The sequence below is a fragment of the Tamandua tetradactyla genome, chromosome 11 (genome assembly GCF_023851605.1).
Source record: "Tamandua tetradactyla isolate mTamTet1 chromosome 11, mTamTet1.pri, whole genome shotgun sequence".
In the NCBI taxonomy this organism is placed as follows: Eukaryota; Metazoa; Chordata; class Mammalia; order Pilosa; family Myrmecophagidae; genus Tamandua; species Tamandua tetradactyla.
The window spans coordinates 94,993,285-95,008,170 of NC_135337.1; the positions used below are offsets into that span (position 1 = coordinate 94,993,285).

At 50.4% G+C, this 14,886-nt stretch overlaps 1 protein-coding gene across 9 annotated transcripts in view; it reads right to left on the reverse strand.

The window, feature by feature from the left end:
* The window catches only part of EPS15L1 (epidermal growth factor receptor pathway substrate 15 like 1), a 92,083-nt gene that overhangs the window by 51,535 nt on the left and 25,662 nt on the right, over positions 1-14,886 (reverse strand). For 6 of the 9 annotated variants that reach the window (XM_077121980.1, XM_077121981.1, XM_077121977.1 and 3 more), the window contains exons 7-10: positions 14,400-14,525; positions 10,149-10,208; positions 1,666-1,899; positions 230-423 (exon numbers count right to left, since the gene is read on the reverse strand). In XM_077121980.1, the coding sequence (XP_076978095.1) occupies positions 230-423; positions 1,666-1,899; positions 10,149-10,208; positions 14,400-14,525 (614 nt within the window). The remainder of the gene's footprint in view (positions 1-229; positions 424-1,665; positions 1,900-10,148; positions 10,209-14,399; positions 14,526-14,886) is intronic. The other 3 variants (XM_077121983.1, XM_077121978.1, XM_077121976.1) reach the window with 1 other exon arrangement.

Consider the following 14,886-nt stretch of genomic DNA (forward strand, 5'->3'; position numbering starts at 1 on the left):
CCACTGAGGAGGGGGCCTTGGGGACTGCTGTGCAGGGTGCCGGGCTGCCGCCCCCACACTCAACCCTGTTCACCCCACCACTAGCGGGAGCTGGGATGTAGACATGATGCCAGTGGGGAGACGCCAGCCCAGGCTGCAGAGCAGGGGCCCACCCGCAAGGGTCCGCCGGCCTGGCCTCGGCCAGCAGCCCCTGGGACCCCTTACAAAGGGCCGTCCTGCCCGCACTCACCAGATGTGTGCCAGGAGGCTCTGCGAGAGGCCGGAATGCATGAAGATGTCCTTCACCTCCTGGCCACTCACGTAGCCGTCCGCGTCCGAGTCCGTCTTCAGGAAGATCTCGTCGAAGCGCATCTTATCCGTCACGGGCACCACCCAGTTCCCGGCGGGCTGGAAGGCAGCGTCCAGACAGTCACCCCGAGCCTGCTGGGGGTAGCCACCGCGCACGCTGATGCAGGTCCGGGGAGGGCTGCGCCGAGCCTGGCCAGCCAGAGCCGAGCAGGCAGAGCCCGGCTGGGGGCGCGACCCGCACTCCTCCCACGTTCCTTCCCGCACCGTTCTGCACCGCTCACCCCACCACCTCCTGGGGGCTGCTGCCCACACACAGGAGGCTCCAGCCCCGCACAGGCCTCTAGGCGCTCCAAGGCCCCTCTGCAGGGTGCTGTTTCTCAGCCTTCTGGTGCCCGGACCACCCCTGACACCATGGGCACTCCCGGGAGGCACCAGCGGGCAGCGGCTCAAGAGCCGAGACTGGGCAGGGCCGGCCCGGTGGGGAGGACGCACAAGGGGGAGCCATCGCCAGCGCCTGGGGGTGTCAATCAGCCGGCCTGCCTCCTACCGGCGCCCACAGCTGCTGCGTCCGCCCCGGGGCCCTGGCCCAGCCATCCTGCGCGACACGGACGGCCTCCCCGGGGTGCAAGGGCCTCTCCTGCACGCCCCATGAAAATGAGTCTCTGAGCTGAAGACTGGACTTGGTGGAAATGCTATTTGTGGAGGAAACCAGTGTGGAACTCCAGGTTTCCGGGCTGGGGGGCCCTGATGGACACCACCACCACAGTGGCCCGGCCTTAGGCAGCAGAGGCGGCACCCGCGAGTCCACACCCACTTGGGCTGGGCCCCACAGGCGCCTCAGGGGCCTTGTGCCTGGATCTAAGATACTGCAAGGCGAGGCAGAGGCACCACCATTTTCACCCACGTGAGACAGGAAGCTCCTCCCCACTCCCGCAAGAGCCCCTCCCCTCACGCAGAGCCCTCCCCTCACGCAGAAGCCCCTTCCCCTCCCTGATGGTCCAACACTGGTTCACTGAGCGTCTACCAAGCCCCAGGCATTGCCCCGGGTGCTGGGAGGACAGCCAGGGGCTGACTCTGCTCTCCTGAAATCCACAGGGGCAGGGGTGAGACAGACAGACACAATACGCAAACAGGTCAGAGGTCAGCTGTGTCCCATGGACTCTAGCGGAGGGGAGCAGGCTGGGTCCCAGGCAGGCAGACCACAGGAGAGGACGTGCCGGGCTCCCCTGAGGGCCCTGGGCCAGCCAGTGCGGAGAGGCAGAGGGAGGGCAGGCTTACATGCAAACGCACAAGGAAGCTGATGTGGAGTCCCTATTCCAGGTGAGCCTGGGGACATGGTCCCCGCCCCACCCCGCGCCCCCACCCTCATCCCCTTACCTGCGCCTGCTTCAGGCTGTGTTTGGGGGACAGGCTGCCCGTGCTGTTGAGGCTGCTGACGCTGCCGTGGGAAGGGGTAGAGCGCAGGCTGTCCCGGGGCGGGGGGCTGGCGGGCAGGACGGGCACGGCACCCGGGAAGACCGTTTTCTTCCTTTTGGAGGGTGGGATGAGGGACGGGGGCAGGACGGAGGGGACAGGCTCCTTCTCCAGGGCTCGGTACACCAGGTGCATCGCCTGCAGGTGGGAACAGGGGCAGCAATGAGGCACAGGGAGCACAGGGGCCTGGTGGCGCGCTCCTTCCCACCGCTAGGAGACGACAAAGCTCTTTCCGAGGGGGTTTCCAATCAAGAGGGTAAAAACAAATCTCTCCTCCTCAACTGCCTTCCCAGGTTTGAATTCCCGAGACACTTGTTCAGTCATCTGAGACTGAGAGCAAAAGGAATTCCATCAAGGCAGATGTCACCCACGTCCCTTCCCCAAACGTGAGGGCTCCGTGGCTTCCAATTCCCAAATCTAAGAAAAAGCCAAGAGACTCGCCTGCCCTTCAAGATATTTAGGAGACACAGGAAATGCCACAAATCTGGATCCTGGGCTGCAAATGGGCAGGGAGAGAAGACAATGTCGGGAAGACGGCAGAGCAGGATATCCCAAGAGCGCGTCCCTCCACCAAAACCACCGCTGAACTGGCAGGGACTGTGGAATCGACTCTTTGGGAACTCTGGAATCTAGTGGGACACTGGGCAGCACCCAGGAGGGGCTGGAGGATGAGGTGGGTCAGGTGGGTCAGACACAGCGAGTCCGACTCCCCCCCGGCGCGGGGCAGCCCGCAGGGGGGCTGCGAGGGCCCCGGCCTCCACACCCAGCAGCATGTGGTCTCCGCTCACCATGGCTCTGGCTGCATCGCGGGGGCTGGCTGTGAGCATGACCGCTGTCCCTCCCTCCTCAGGGAAAAGCAGCAGAGAAGCCTCAAACAAGCAGCACACATACATATATATATTTTTTTACCTACGTTCACCTTCTATTACCTGTTAGGGAGCAAAAATTGTTTGGAAAAGACACAAATTGACGGTCCCAGCCCTCCACCAGCAGCACCACAACAAACCCCATCAACCCCAGACTAGGTGAAGCTGATTTCCAGAGTTACAACACCTACGCATGATGCCCAGCTCCTGGCCAAAAAGATGACAAAACACACAAAGGAATAGGAACATATGGCCCATTCATAGGAAGAAATGAATTTCCAGGAGCTATCCTTGAGGAAGTTCATAGGTTAGAACTATTTCTTGGTCAAAGATTTTAAATAATCCATCTTAAATATGTTCAGTGAACAAAAGGAATCCATATACAGAGAACTAAAAAAATTAGGAAAATGTTGGGACAAAATAAAGAGATATAAAATTATAAAAAAGAACGAAATATTGGAGCTGCAAAGTACAGTCATCAAAATTAAAAACTCATTAGATAGATTGAAAAGCAGATTTATACAAGCAGAAAAAAGGCTCAGTGAAGATGAGACCACAGAAATGACCCAGTTTGAGGAGCAGAGGGATGGAACAGTGAAGGATAACGAGCAGAGCCTAGGGGCTGTGGGACCCCACAGAGTGCACCTTCTATGTTCCATCAGAGGCCCGGGAGGCCAGAAAGAGAGAGAAAGGGGCAGGAAAAACACTTGAAGAAATAATGGCCAAAACCTTCCCAACGCTGATGAAAGCCATGACTATACACATCCCAGAAGCTCAGAGAACTAAGCAGGACCCACTCTGTGAGATGTGCCCCAGACACCTCAGGCTGAAACTGTCCAAATGCAAATACACGGAGAGGATTCTGAAAGCATTGTCAGGAGAGAAGTGGAGAATGGATCAAAGACCCAAATGTCAGCGCTAAGACCATAAAACTTTTAGAAGAAAATGCAGGGAAATAACTTATAAATCTTGTAATAGGAGGCAGTTTCCTAGACCTTACACCCAAAGCACAAGCATTGAAAAAAGAAATAGAAAAATGGGAACTCCTCAAAATGAAACACTTTTGCACATGAAAGAACTTTGTCAGGAAAGTAAAAAGACAGCCTGCGCAATAGGAGACAATATTTGGAAAACATGTATCAGATAAGGGTTTAGTATCAAGAATATATAAAGAAATTCTTCAACTCAACTACAAAAAGACAACCCAATTTAAAAATGAGCAAAACACACTTCTCAGATAAGAAAATACAAATGACTAAAAGGCACACGAAAAGATGCTCAACTTTCCTGGCCATTAGGAAAATGCAAATAAAACCACAATGAGATATGTGATACTCAATAGAATGGCCATTATCAAAAAAAACAGAAAACAAGTGCTAGAGAGGATGGAGAGAAAGAGGCACACTTACCCACTGTTGGTGGGAATGTCAAATGGTACAACTGTTCTGGAAGGCAGTTTAGCATTTCCTCAGAAAGCTAAGTACAGAATTGCCCTATGACCCGGCAATACCATTGTGAGGTATCTACTCAGAAGACATGAGGGCAAGGACACAAACGGACATTTGCACACTCTGTTTACAGCAGCATAATTTACAGTTGTCAAGAAATGGAAACAGCCCAAATGTCCATCAACGGATGAGTGGCTAAACAAGCTGTGGTACATACATACAATGGAATATTATGCAGCTGGAAGACAGAAAAAAGTCATGAAACATGTAACAACGTGGATGAACCTTATTATGTTGAGTGAGATTCGCCAGAAACAAAAGGACAAATACTGAATGGCCTCACTGAGATGAACTACATTAAGGAGTGAACTTTGACAGCTGCAGTTAAGAAAACAGGTCATCAGGAGATAGAAATAGGGTAGAGGTGGGGCATTTGGTGCTGAAGGAATACACAATATGCAACAGGGCTGACTGTAAAAATTCAAAAATGGATAGCACAATGATACCTGATTAAAGCACAATCATGTAATACACTGAATGAAGCTGAAGGTGAGTATGGTTGAGGGAGAAGGGCTGGGGGCACGTATAAAACCAGAAGGAAAGATAGAGGAAAAAGACTGAGATGGTATAACTTAGGAAGGCCTGGAGTGGACAATGATGGGGATTAAATGTACAAATATAAAACCACTTTGGCATGAGGGAGAACAGATGAATGTCAACATTGCTAGGTGCTGAAAATGGATGGTATATAGGAAAAAGTAGAATCAATGCAAGCTAGGGTCTGCAGTCAACAGTAACACTGTAATATGCTTCCACCGACTATAAAACAAGGCATTATATTGACATAGCTTTTGCAATGTGACTGTGTGATCATGAAAACCTTGTGACTGATGCTCCTTTTATCTACGATATTAACAGATGAGTAAAAAATATGGATTAAAAATAAATAATAGGGGGAATAAATGTTAAAATAAATTTAGTAGATTGAAATGCTAGTGATCAATGAAAGGGAGGAGTAAGGGGTATGGTATGTATGAATTTTTTTCTGTTTTCTTTTTATTTCTTTTTCTGAATTGATGCAAATGTTCTAAGAAATGATCATGATGATGAATATGCAACTATGTGATGATATTGTGAATTACTGATTATATGTAGAATGGAATAATCATACGGTAAGAATGTTTGTGTTTGTATGCTGGTATGTTTAATAAATTTTTAAAAGAAACAAAAACAAAAGGTAGCAATGGATTAATTGATTAGGAACAGAAAACATACAAGATACAGAGAAAACAAAGAGCTGAATGGCTGAGATAAATCCTCCCTTGTCAGTTATCACCTTAAATGTCAATAGATTAAAAGGGATTAAACTCTTCTATTAAAAGGTAGATTGGGGAGAAACAGAATACAATAAAAACAAGAAAATGTTTAAAAGATGTTTCCCTTTCTTCCTTCCTTCCTTCCTTCTATCCTTCCTTCCTTCTCTCTGTCTTTCCTTTAAAAAAAAAAAAAAAAAAAAGGTAGATTGGACAGAAATGCATGATCCATCTCTATACTCAGTATTCAAAGAGACTCTAAAGAGACTCACTTTAGATACAAAGACACGTAGAGCTGGAAAGGAAAGGGTGGAAAAAGAGATCCATGCACACAATAACCAAAAGAGAGCCGGACTAACTATATTATTTTCAAAGATGAGTTGAAGTAAAAAAAGAATATAAGAGACAAAATATTGTACATTGATAAATAGTTCAATCCAGCAAGAGGATATAATAATTATAAACATATATGCATTTCATTGCAAAGCCCCAAAGCATATGAAGCAAAAATGAACAGAACTGAAGGAATAGATTGTTGTAACAACAATAGCTGGAGGCCTCAATACACCACTTTCAGTAACTGACAAAACACCTAAGAGAAGATCAATAAGGAAACAGGACGTGAACGACACTGCAGCCAACTGGACCCCCGGGTGTGGCTGGGGCACACCCCAACCACAGCACCGCACACGTTCTCCCCAAGGGCACATGCAACACTCTCCAGGACAGACCATATGTTAGGCCACAAGTCACATCTTAATAAATTTTCAAACACTGAAATCATACAAAGTCTTCTCGGACCACAATGCAATAAAGCCAGCCATCAGTAACAGAAGGAAAACCGGAAATTTTACAAATTTTACTATGAAACAAGAAATGAGATGAAGAAGAAATCATAAGGGAAATCTGGAAATTATCTTGAGACAAATGAAAATGAGACAGAATAAACAAAACTTAGGGGACGCAGCAAAGGCAGTGCTCAGAGGGAAATCTACAGCTCTAAATGCTGCATTAGGAAGAAGAAAGCTCACACACGAATAACCTACCTGCATACCCAACGCAGCGAGCACAAGAGCAAACTAAGCCCCATGTAGTAGAAGGAAGGAAATAGTAAAGATCAGGGCAGAGATAAATCAAATCAGAGATAGAAAAAAGAGAATCTACAGAACAAAAAGTTGGTTTCTCCAACAGATTAATAAAACTGACAAACCATTAGCTGAACTGACAAAGAAAAACAGACACAAATGACTAAGATCACGCATGGAACTGGGGACACTACCACCGAGCTTCTAGAAAGAAACAGAAGAGGACACTATGAACAAATATATGGCAACAAATAAGAAAACCTGGATGAAATGGACAAATTCTTGGGAACATAAAAATCACACCTAAACTGATGCAAGAAGAAACAGAAAATTTCAACAGACATCTAACAAAAGAATGAGCCAGTAATCAAAAACCTCCCCAAAAAGGAAAGACCAGAACCAGATGGTTTCATTGCTGAATTATATAAAATATTTATAGAAGATTTAACACCAATCCATCCCAAACTCTTCCAAAAACAGAAGAGGGATTCCTTCCTAACTCATTCCATAGGCCAGCACTACCCTCACGCCAAAGCCAGATAAAGACAGCACAAGAAAAAAATTACCAGCCAATATCACCTGTAAATACAGATGCAAAAGTTCTTGACAAAATACTGGTAAACCGAACCCAACAGCATATAAAAGGACTATACACCATGACCAAGCAGGATTTATTCAAGGAATGTAAGGACAGTTCAACACAGGATATCATTGTAACGCACCAGATTAACAGAATGAAAGAGAAAAACTGCACACTCATCTCAGCTGATACAGAAACAACATCTGACAAAATCAACATCCTTCATGAAAAAACGCTCAGAAAACTCAGAATAGAAGGAAACTTCCTCAACACGATAAAGGATATTTATGGCAAACCCACACTAAATACCATACTCGTTGGTGAAAGACTGGAAGTTCCCCCTGAGATCAGGAACAGAACAAGGGTGCTGAGCCACGTTGTGCTGGAAGCTCTAACTGGAGCAGGCACCCAAATCCGAAAGGAAGAAGTCAAAGTATCCCTCTTCACATATGACAGGATTCTGTTTCTGTAAAATCCCAAAGAATCCATAAGAAAACTACTAGAACTAAATGAGTTCAGCAGGGATGGGAAATGGAAAATGATACAACCACTCTGGAAAACAGTTTGCCAGCTTCTCAAGCTGAATGTATGCCTACCACATGATTCAGCCACTCCACTCCTAGGCATACCTGAGAGAAACTAAGGCGTGTGTCCAGACAAAGACATTTATGACTGTTCATGGCACCTTTATTCACAATATCTGGAAACAACTTGTGTCTATCATCAGGTGACTGAATCGACAAGTTATGGTATATTCATCCAATGGAATAACACTCAGCAAGACATGCAGCATCATGAATGAATCTCCAAATATTCATGCGGAGTAAAAGAAGCCAAACAGAGCATGATTATATGGTTACATGCACATAAAATTCTAGAAAATGCAAACTTATCTACAGTGACAGAAAGTATATCAGTGGTCTCCTGGCAATCAGTAGGGGGGATGTTAGGGGTGGGCCCAGAGAGGGATGGGAATGAGAAATTACAAAGGAGCACAGGGAAACTTCTGGAGGTGATGGATGTGTTCATTATCTTGATTATGGTAATGATTTCACAGATGTATGTACCTAAAACATATCACCTTGTACACTTGAAATACGTAAACAAGTGCCATTTATTGTATATCATTTATAACTCAATAAAGCTGTTAAAACTTAAAAAATAAGTTCAGTAGGGTTGCAGGATACAAGATAAACACACAGAAGTCACTGGGTTCCTATCCAACAGCAATAAACAAGTGGAAAAGGAAATCAAGAAAATAATTCCATTTACAGTAGCATCTAAAAGAATAACATTCCTAGTAACAAATTTAACCAAGGAGGTGAAACACTTGTACATGGAAGACTGCAAAACATTGCTCAAAGAAATCAAGGAAGACCTAAATAAATACAAAGCTGTCCCATGTTCATGGATTGAAAGACATAATATTGTCAACTGTCTATACTGCCTCTGCTTAAAGCAATCTGCAAATTCAACACAATCCCTATCAAAACTCCAGCAGGCTTTTTGGCAGAAATGGCAAAGGTGATTCTCAAATTCAGATGGAACTGCAAGGGGCTCTGAAAAGCCAAAACAATCTTGAATAAGAACAAAGTTGGAAGATTCATACTTCCTGATAATAAACTTTACCACAAAGCTATGGAATTAAAACAGTGGTCCTGGCATAGGGACAGATGGAGACCAAAGGAACAGAATCGGGAGTGCAGAGACAAACGCACACATCTGTGGCCAGCTGGTTTTCTACAAGGAGTCATGCCCACTCAATGGGGAAGGAACAGCCTTCTCGAGAGACGGTGCTGGGACAGCTGGAGAGCCACGAGCAAAAGAATAAAAGGCGGTCCCTGCCTCTCACCCAATATAAAAATTAATTCAAAATGGATCAAAGTTCTAAATATAAGAGCTGAAACTACAGAACTATGAGAAGAAAACAAAGGAAGTACCTTTAAGACCTTGTAGGTGATGGTTTCTTAGCTTTATATCAAAAAAAGGTAAATAGGATTTCATCGAAATTAAGAACTTTTATACATCAAAGAACATCATCAAGGAAGTGAAAAAACAAGTTACAGAATAGGAGAAAATATTTGGAGGCTATATATTTGAGAGCGGTCTAATGTCCAGAATATACAAAGAATTCCTACAACTCTACAACAAAAAGACAATCAACTCAATTTAAAAAAAAGGGCCAAGGACTTGAATGACATTTCTCCAAAGCAGACATTCAAATGGCCAATAAATATTGAAGACATCCTCAACATCATTAGCCCTTAGTGAAATGTAAATTAAAACTACCCCTTCACACCGACTAGAATGGCTATTATTTAAAAAACAGAAAATAACAAGCGTTGGGGAGGAGCAGAGGTGTGTGACGTTGGTAGAGATGCAAACCTGCACAAGATGTTTGGGGATTCATCTGAAAGCTCAACACAGAACTACCCTGTGCCCCGAAACTCCACTCCGAGGTCCAGACCCCAAACGGCAGCGAGCAGGGACTGAGACAGACAAATGTATATCAACGTTCATCGCAGCACGAGGGGCACTCACAGGAGCCACAGCGCCAACACAAACCCCTGTGCCCACAGCAGATGGACAGATAAACGAAAGGCTGCCACGTGGAGAAGCTGGCAAGACTCCTTCGGGGTGAAGGAAGCCAGGCACAGAGGAGCGAGTGCTGCCTGGTTTCACACATATGAAACCTAGAATAAGTAGATTCATAGAGACAGAAAGCACGCAAGCGGGCACCATGGGAGCAGGGAGATGGGAGAGGCTCCTGCTGGGCAAGCGGGAGTGGTCTGGAGTGATGCAGAGAGTGGGGCAACGATGGTGAGAGTGACACAGTCTCCTCAACGCACTGAATGCAAAGAACTGTCTACTCCAAATGGTTACAATGGTTTTTACATTATGTATATTTTACCACAACTAAAAATAAGCTCTTTTTTTAAAATAATAAAGTGAAATTTTTTTTTAAAGGGGAAAAGTATGCAAAAGAATTACTGGTACTGCTGCCTTTTTACTTAAGTCTCAGGGCATGTCGTTACACACAACAAAAGAACAACACACTCAAAACCCCAAGCTGCCCCCCGGAGCGTGGGACCTACCACGGCAAACTCGTCCCGGTCCAGGTGCCCGTCCTTGTCGATGTCGCTGAGGTCCCAGACCTGTGGGCGAGATGGTGAGGTTTGCAGGAGAGCAGCAGCACGCACGCCAAGGCCCCGCATGCCCACCAATGCCCCACACGCACATCAAAGCCCCACAGGCACGCCGAGGCCCCGCACCCCCGCCAATGCCCCAAATACACGCCGAGGCCCCGCACACCTGCCAATGCCCTGCACACATACCAATGCCAGGCATGCACCCCGAGGCCCCACACGCATGCTGAGACCCCTCATGCCTACCAATGTCCCGCACACACACCAATGGCCCATGCGCACGCTCAGACCCCACACACACGCTAATGCCCCGCACGCACACCAATGGCCATACCCACACTGAGACCCCACATGCACACCAATGCCCAGCACGCACGCCAAGGCCCCACACGCACGCTGAGACCCCTCACGCCCACCAATGCCCATACGCGCACTGAGACTCTACATGCACGCCGAGGCTCCGCATGCACACCAATGCCCCGCACACACGCCAATGCCACGCACACACGCTGAGACCCTGCACGCCCACCAATGCCCCACATGCATGCCGAGGCCCCCCACACATGCTGAGACCCTGCACGCCCGCCAATGCCCCGCACACACACCGAGACCCTGCACACCTACCAATGCCCGGCACGCACGTGGAGGCCCCGCACACACACCGAGACCCTGCATGCCTACCAATGCCCGGCATGCATGTCAAGGCCCTGCACGCCCATCAAGACCCTGCACGCTGGCTGAGGCCCCGCACACCCCTCATCCCCACGGAGCAGAGCCATGGGGTATGCTGGGCCCAATAAGCGCCCCGCAGACAAGGAGCAGAGCCATGGGGTGTGCTGGGCCCACTGAGCACCCCGCAGACAAGAGGGCACTGCTGGTCTCTGGACATGCCCTAAGGCCGAGGGCTAGCTTCCAGGCCTGACTTGGACGATGCCCTGCACTGTGCCGCATGCAGGGCCCTTCTCTGATCCCTGCACCCCCACCGTTCACTTACACTTTAGCCCAGCTGGCCCTTGCCCCTGACAGCGCCCAGCAGCATCGCTGCCCCCAGCTGCAGTAGAGCCCGTGACCCAGCACGGTGGGCCCCCTGACCTCCAGGAACATGTTTGCCACTGGGAGGTGTAGGCGCTGTGCTGGGCATTCCACCTGGCCACTCAGCAGCAGAAGCCAAGGTTCCAGAAGAGTGACTTTCTCAAAGAGCCAGTCCAAAACTCGGGGGGCCAGGACTCAGCTGGGCCCCTGCCCCCAATCCACCCTTATGCCCAGGATTTCCCTGCCTCAGCCCGGTGGTCATTGCGGCCGGACTGTTCTCAGGGGTGGGGGCCGTCCTGGGTACCAGGATGTGGGCACCAGCCCACCTGGTCTCCAGGCACTGCCCCATGTCCCTGGGTAGAGTGGCCTGGGCAAGCACCGCCGCCCCAACAGGCATGCTGCTCGAGCCCCTCAGCTTGCTTTCCGCGCTCACCTGTCCAGCCTGCCTCACCCTGGGGGGCGGAGACCAGGTGCCACTTTGGGGTGGCTTCTGACTGGTCAGTTTCTGCCCAGGTGGGTCCCGGTGGATCAGGCACCTTCCCCTCTGGGACCATCAGAGTGGGGGGCCCCAGGGAGCAAAGACAGGCTGCGCTCTGACCTCTCTCCATCCCTGTTCACCGAGCCACCTGGGCAGTGATGTACTGGCCATTCGAAAGGCTCCTGTGCCCTGGCCCACACCTCACAGGAGGGTGGCAAACACCCAACACTAGAGCTGGTAGGAGCTAGTGCTAGGAAAACTAGAGCTGCTCCTGGCACGTCAAGCCCCCGTCGGTAATATTAGAGTCATGACCCTTACGGGTCTGTTTGAGCCACTGTGGTGGGCTCTGAATTTAAGCCTGCTTCCTTGTCCCCCAGGGCTCAGCAAAGAGCCCGGTACAGAGCGGACCCCAGAAAAGGCTTGTGGATGCCTGGATGGATGCAAACGCACAAACACACAAGTACTTCCATGAGTGAGAGCATGAGTGGACAGGTGCATGGGAAGGGATGGGCAGACAGGTGGAGAGATGGATGGATGCATAGGTGAACAAGTACACAGATGGACAAGTGGACAGGTGCAAGGGTGGATGACTGGACAGTACAGACTGGTACACAGATGGACAGGTGCAAGGGTGGATGAGTGAACAGGTGGATGGGTATACAGGTGGATGGGTGCCAGGTGGATGGGTGTGCAGGTGGATGAGTGAAAAGGTGGATGGGTGCACAGGTAGTTGGGTGCCACGTGGATAGGTGCACAGGTGGATGGGTGCCAGGTGGATGGGTGTGCAGGTGGATGAGTGAATAGGTGGATGGGTGCACAGGTGGTTGGGTGCCAGGTGGATGGGTGCACAGGTGGATGGGTGCCAGGTGGATGGGTGCACAGGTGGATGGGTGCACAGATGGATGGGTGCACAGGTGGATGGGTGCACAGGTGGATGGGTATGCAGGTGGATGAGTGATCAAGTGGATGGGCGCCAGGTGGATGGGTGTGCAGGTGGACAGGTGCACAGGTGGATGAGTGAACAGGTGGATGGGTGCCAGGTGGATGGGTGCGCAGGTGGATGGGTGCACAGGTGGATGAGTGCGCAGGTAGATGGGTGCCAGGTGGACACGTGCATGGGTGGATGAGTGAACAGGTGGACGGGTGCACAGGTGGATGGGTGCCAGGTGGATGGGTGTGCAGGTGGATGGGTGCACGGGTGGATGGGTGCCAGGTGGATGGGTGCGCAGGTGGATGGGTGCCAGGTGGACGCATGCATGGGTGGATGAGTGAACAGGTGGATGGGTACACAGGTGAACGGGTGCACAGATGGATGAGTGAACAGGTGGATGGGTGCCAGGTGGACGCGTGTATGGGTGGATGAGTGAACAGGTGGATGGGTGCACAGATGTATGGGTACCAGGTGGACGGGTGCATGGGTGGACAGCACACAAATAGTTGGGACACAGGCGGACATATGGGCAGGCGGAGGGATAGAGGCAGGGACATGTGAGAAGTGACACCAGGCAGGTCTGCAAAGCCCTTCACCACCACAGTCCCCTCTCTGACAGAGCATACTCTGCCACGGCTGATGTACTCAGCTCTCCTAACTGGACTTGGACAGTGAAGCCAGGCTCCTTGACAGCCGGCTGTTTCTATTCCTCATCGCCAGGTATCTGCAGGCACTGCCAGGTGAGCACACACCCGGAGCAGGGACGCCCACCATGCCCTCCTGTGACTCACAGGCCTGATAAAGACGGCGGGGACTGTAGCGAAGCCACATCCCGGTGGTCATCTACACCACAGCCTGGTCAAGATGAGAAGGAAGGAATTCGGGAGATCCCCTTCCTTAGCTGCCCCATTTTCCAAATAAAGTATCAGATGCCTTCCTCCAATGGGCGCCTACAAGGTGCACGCAGGTGACGAAGGCATGCTCAAACCCGGGCCTTCTCAGGGGGAGGAGAGGGGCACTGGCTCACACCTTTCTCCAAGTTCTGTCCAAGGTCCCCAGCTGGACACAAAGCTAGCGCCCACAGGGGCCTGGGGCAGTGGGAGCTGCACTCAGGCCGCCGGCGGCGGAGCTGGTACCCCAGCCTGCCCCCAGCAAACACCCAGACAGACAACATCCACCATCACCACTAAGCCCAGGGCAGGAAAGCTGGGCACAGACCGGCACACAAGAGCGGGACACCTGGGAAAACACTGCACAGCTCCACTACCAGGGACAGGCACGAGACAGACAGAAAGTTCTGGCCAAAGATCCTGCATTTAAGAGAAACAAAACTGAAGACTTTCTTTAACAAAGGAAATGCAGAAGTTTTTCCTAAGCTTTCAGCAAAACTGGAAGTACCTTTACTGTAAGCTTTCTAGACAGAAATAAAAGATAACCAAAACCATAAAAGAAACAAAGAGACACAACTACCACTCACGCATCCCACTGAGCCTGATGGAGAGGTGGAGAACCCAGCACGGGGCCTGGAGAGACAGGACTCAGACAGACTCGGGTCCCAGCCCTGCCCAGCCCTGGCCCCAGAGCCAAGGTCCCTGCTGAGCCCAGTTCCCTCTCCCATGGCCACCTGCCCCCAGGCCTCGTGTGACCTACAAGGAAGCCCCTTCATGGTACAGAGTCCAACAGGAAGCAAGAGCCTTTGAGACGGTCCCCAGGGCGGAGGGATATGGCGACCAAGACAAGAGGGAGGGGAGCCACTTACCCTGCCCAGGATGTCAAGGGGGAGCTTTGAGTTCATGAGGACGGGCTTGACTTTGTCTCCAGACAACAAACCATTTATGGGTAACAGACTTTCAAAAATTCCATCAAATTTTGCTTTTTCTTCCACCTGAGGAAAGAAGGAGGCTGAGTAAACGAAGAAGAAAGCAGCCAGGCTGAGCTGGACGGCAAGGGCTCTGGGCAACATGATAAGCCACTCGGGCTTCACCAGGAGCTGAGGCCGGGAAGGAAAACCACCCTGGTGACCGCAGACCCCCTTCCTGAGGGGTGGGGGGCTGGCAAGGTGCGGCCAAGTGCTGGGAGGGCCCCGGCCCGCGCCTTTCTTTCTGGCTTTCTGCCCCAAGCTTGCTCATGTGGGGTGCCCAATGCTGGGCTAGGCCTTTGCAGGGAGAAGAAGGCTCTGCCTGCCCACGTGGGTGCAAGGACCCTGTCAAAGTGGGAAAGGGTCCGACGTGCGTGTGAACGCATTT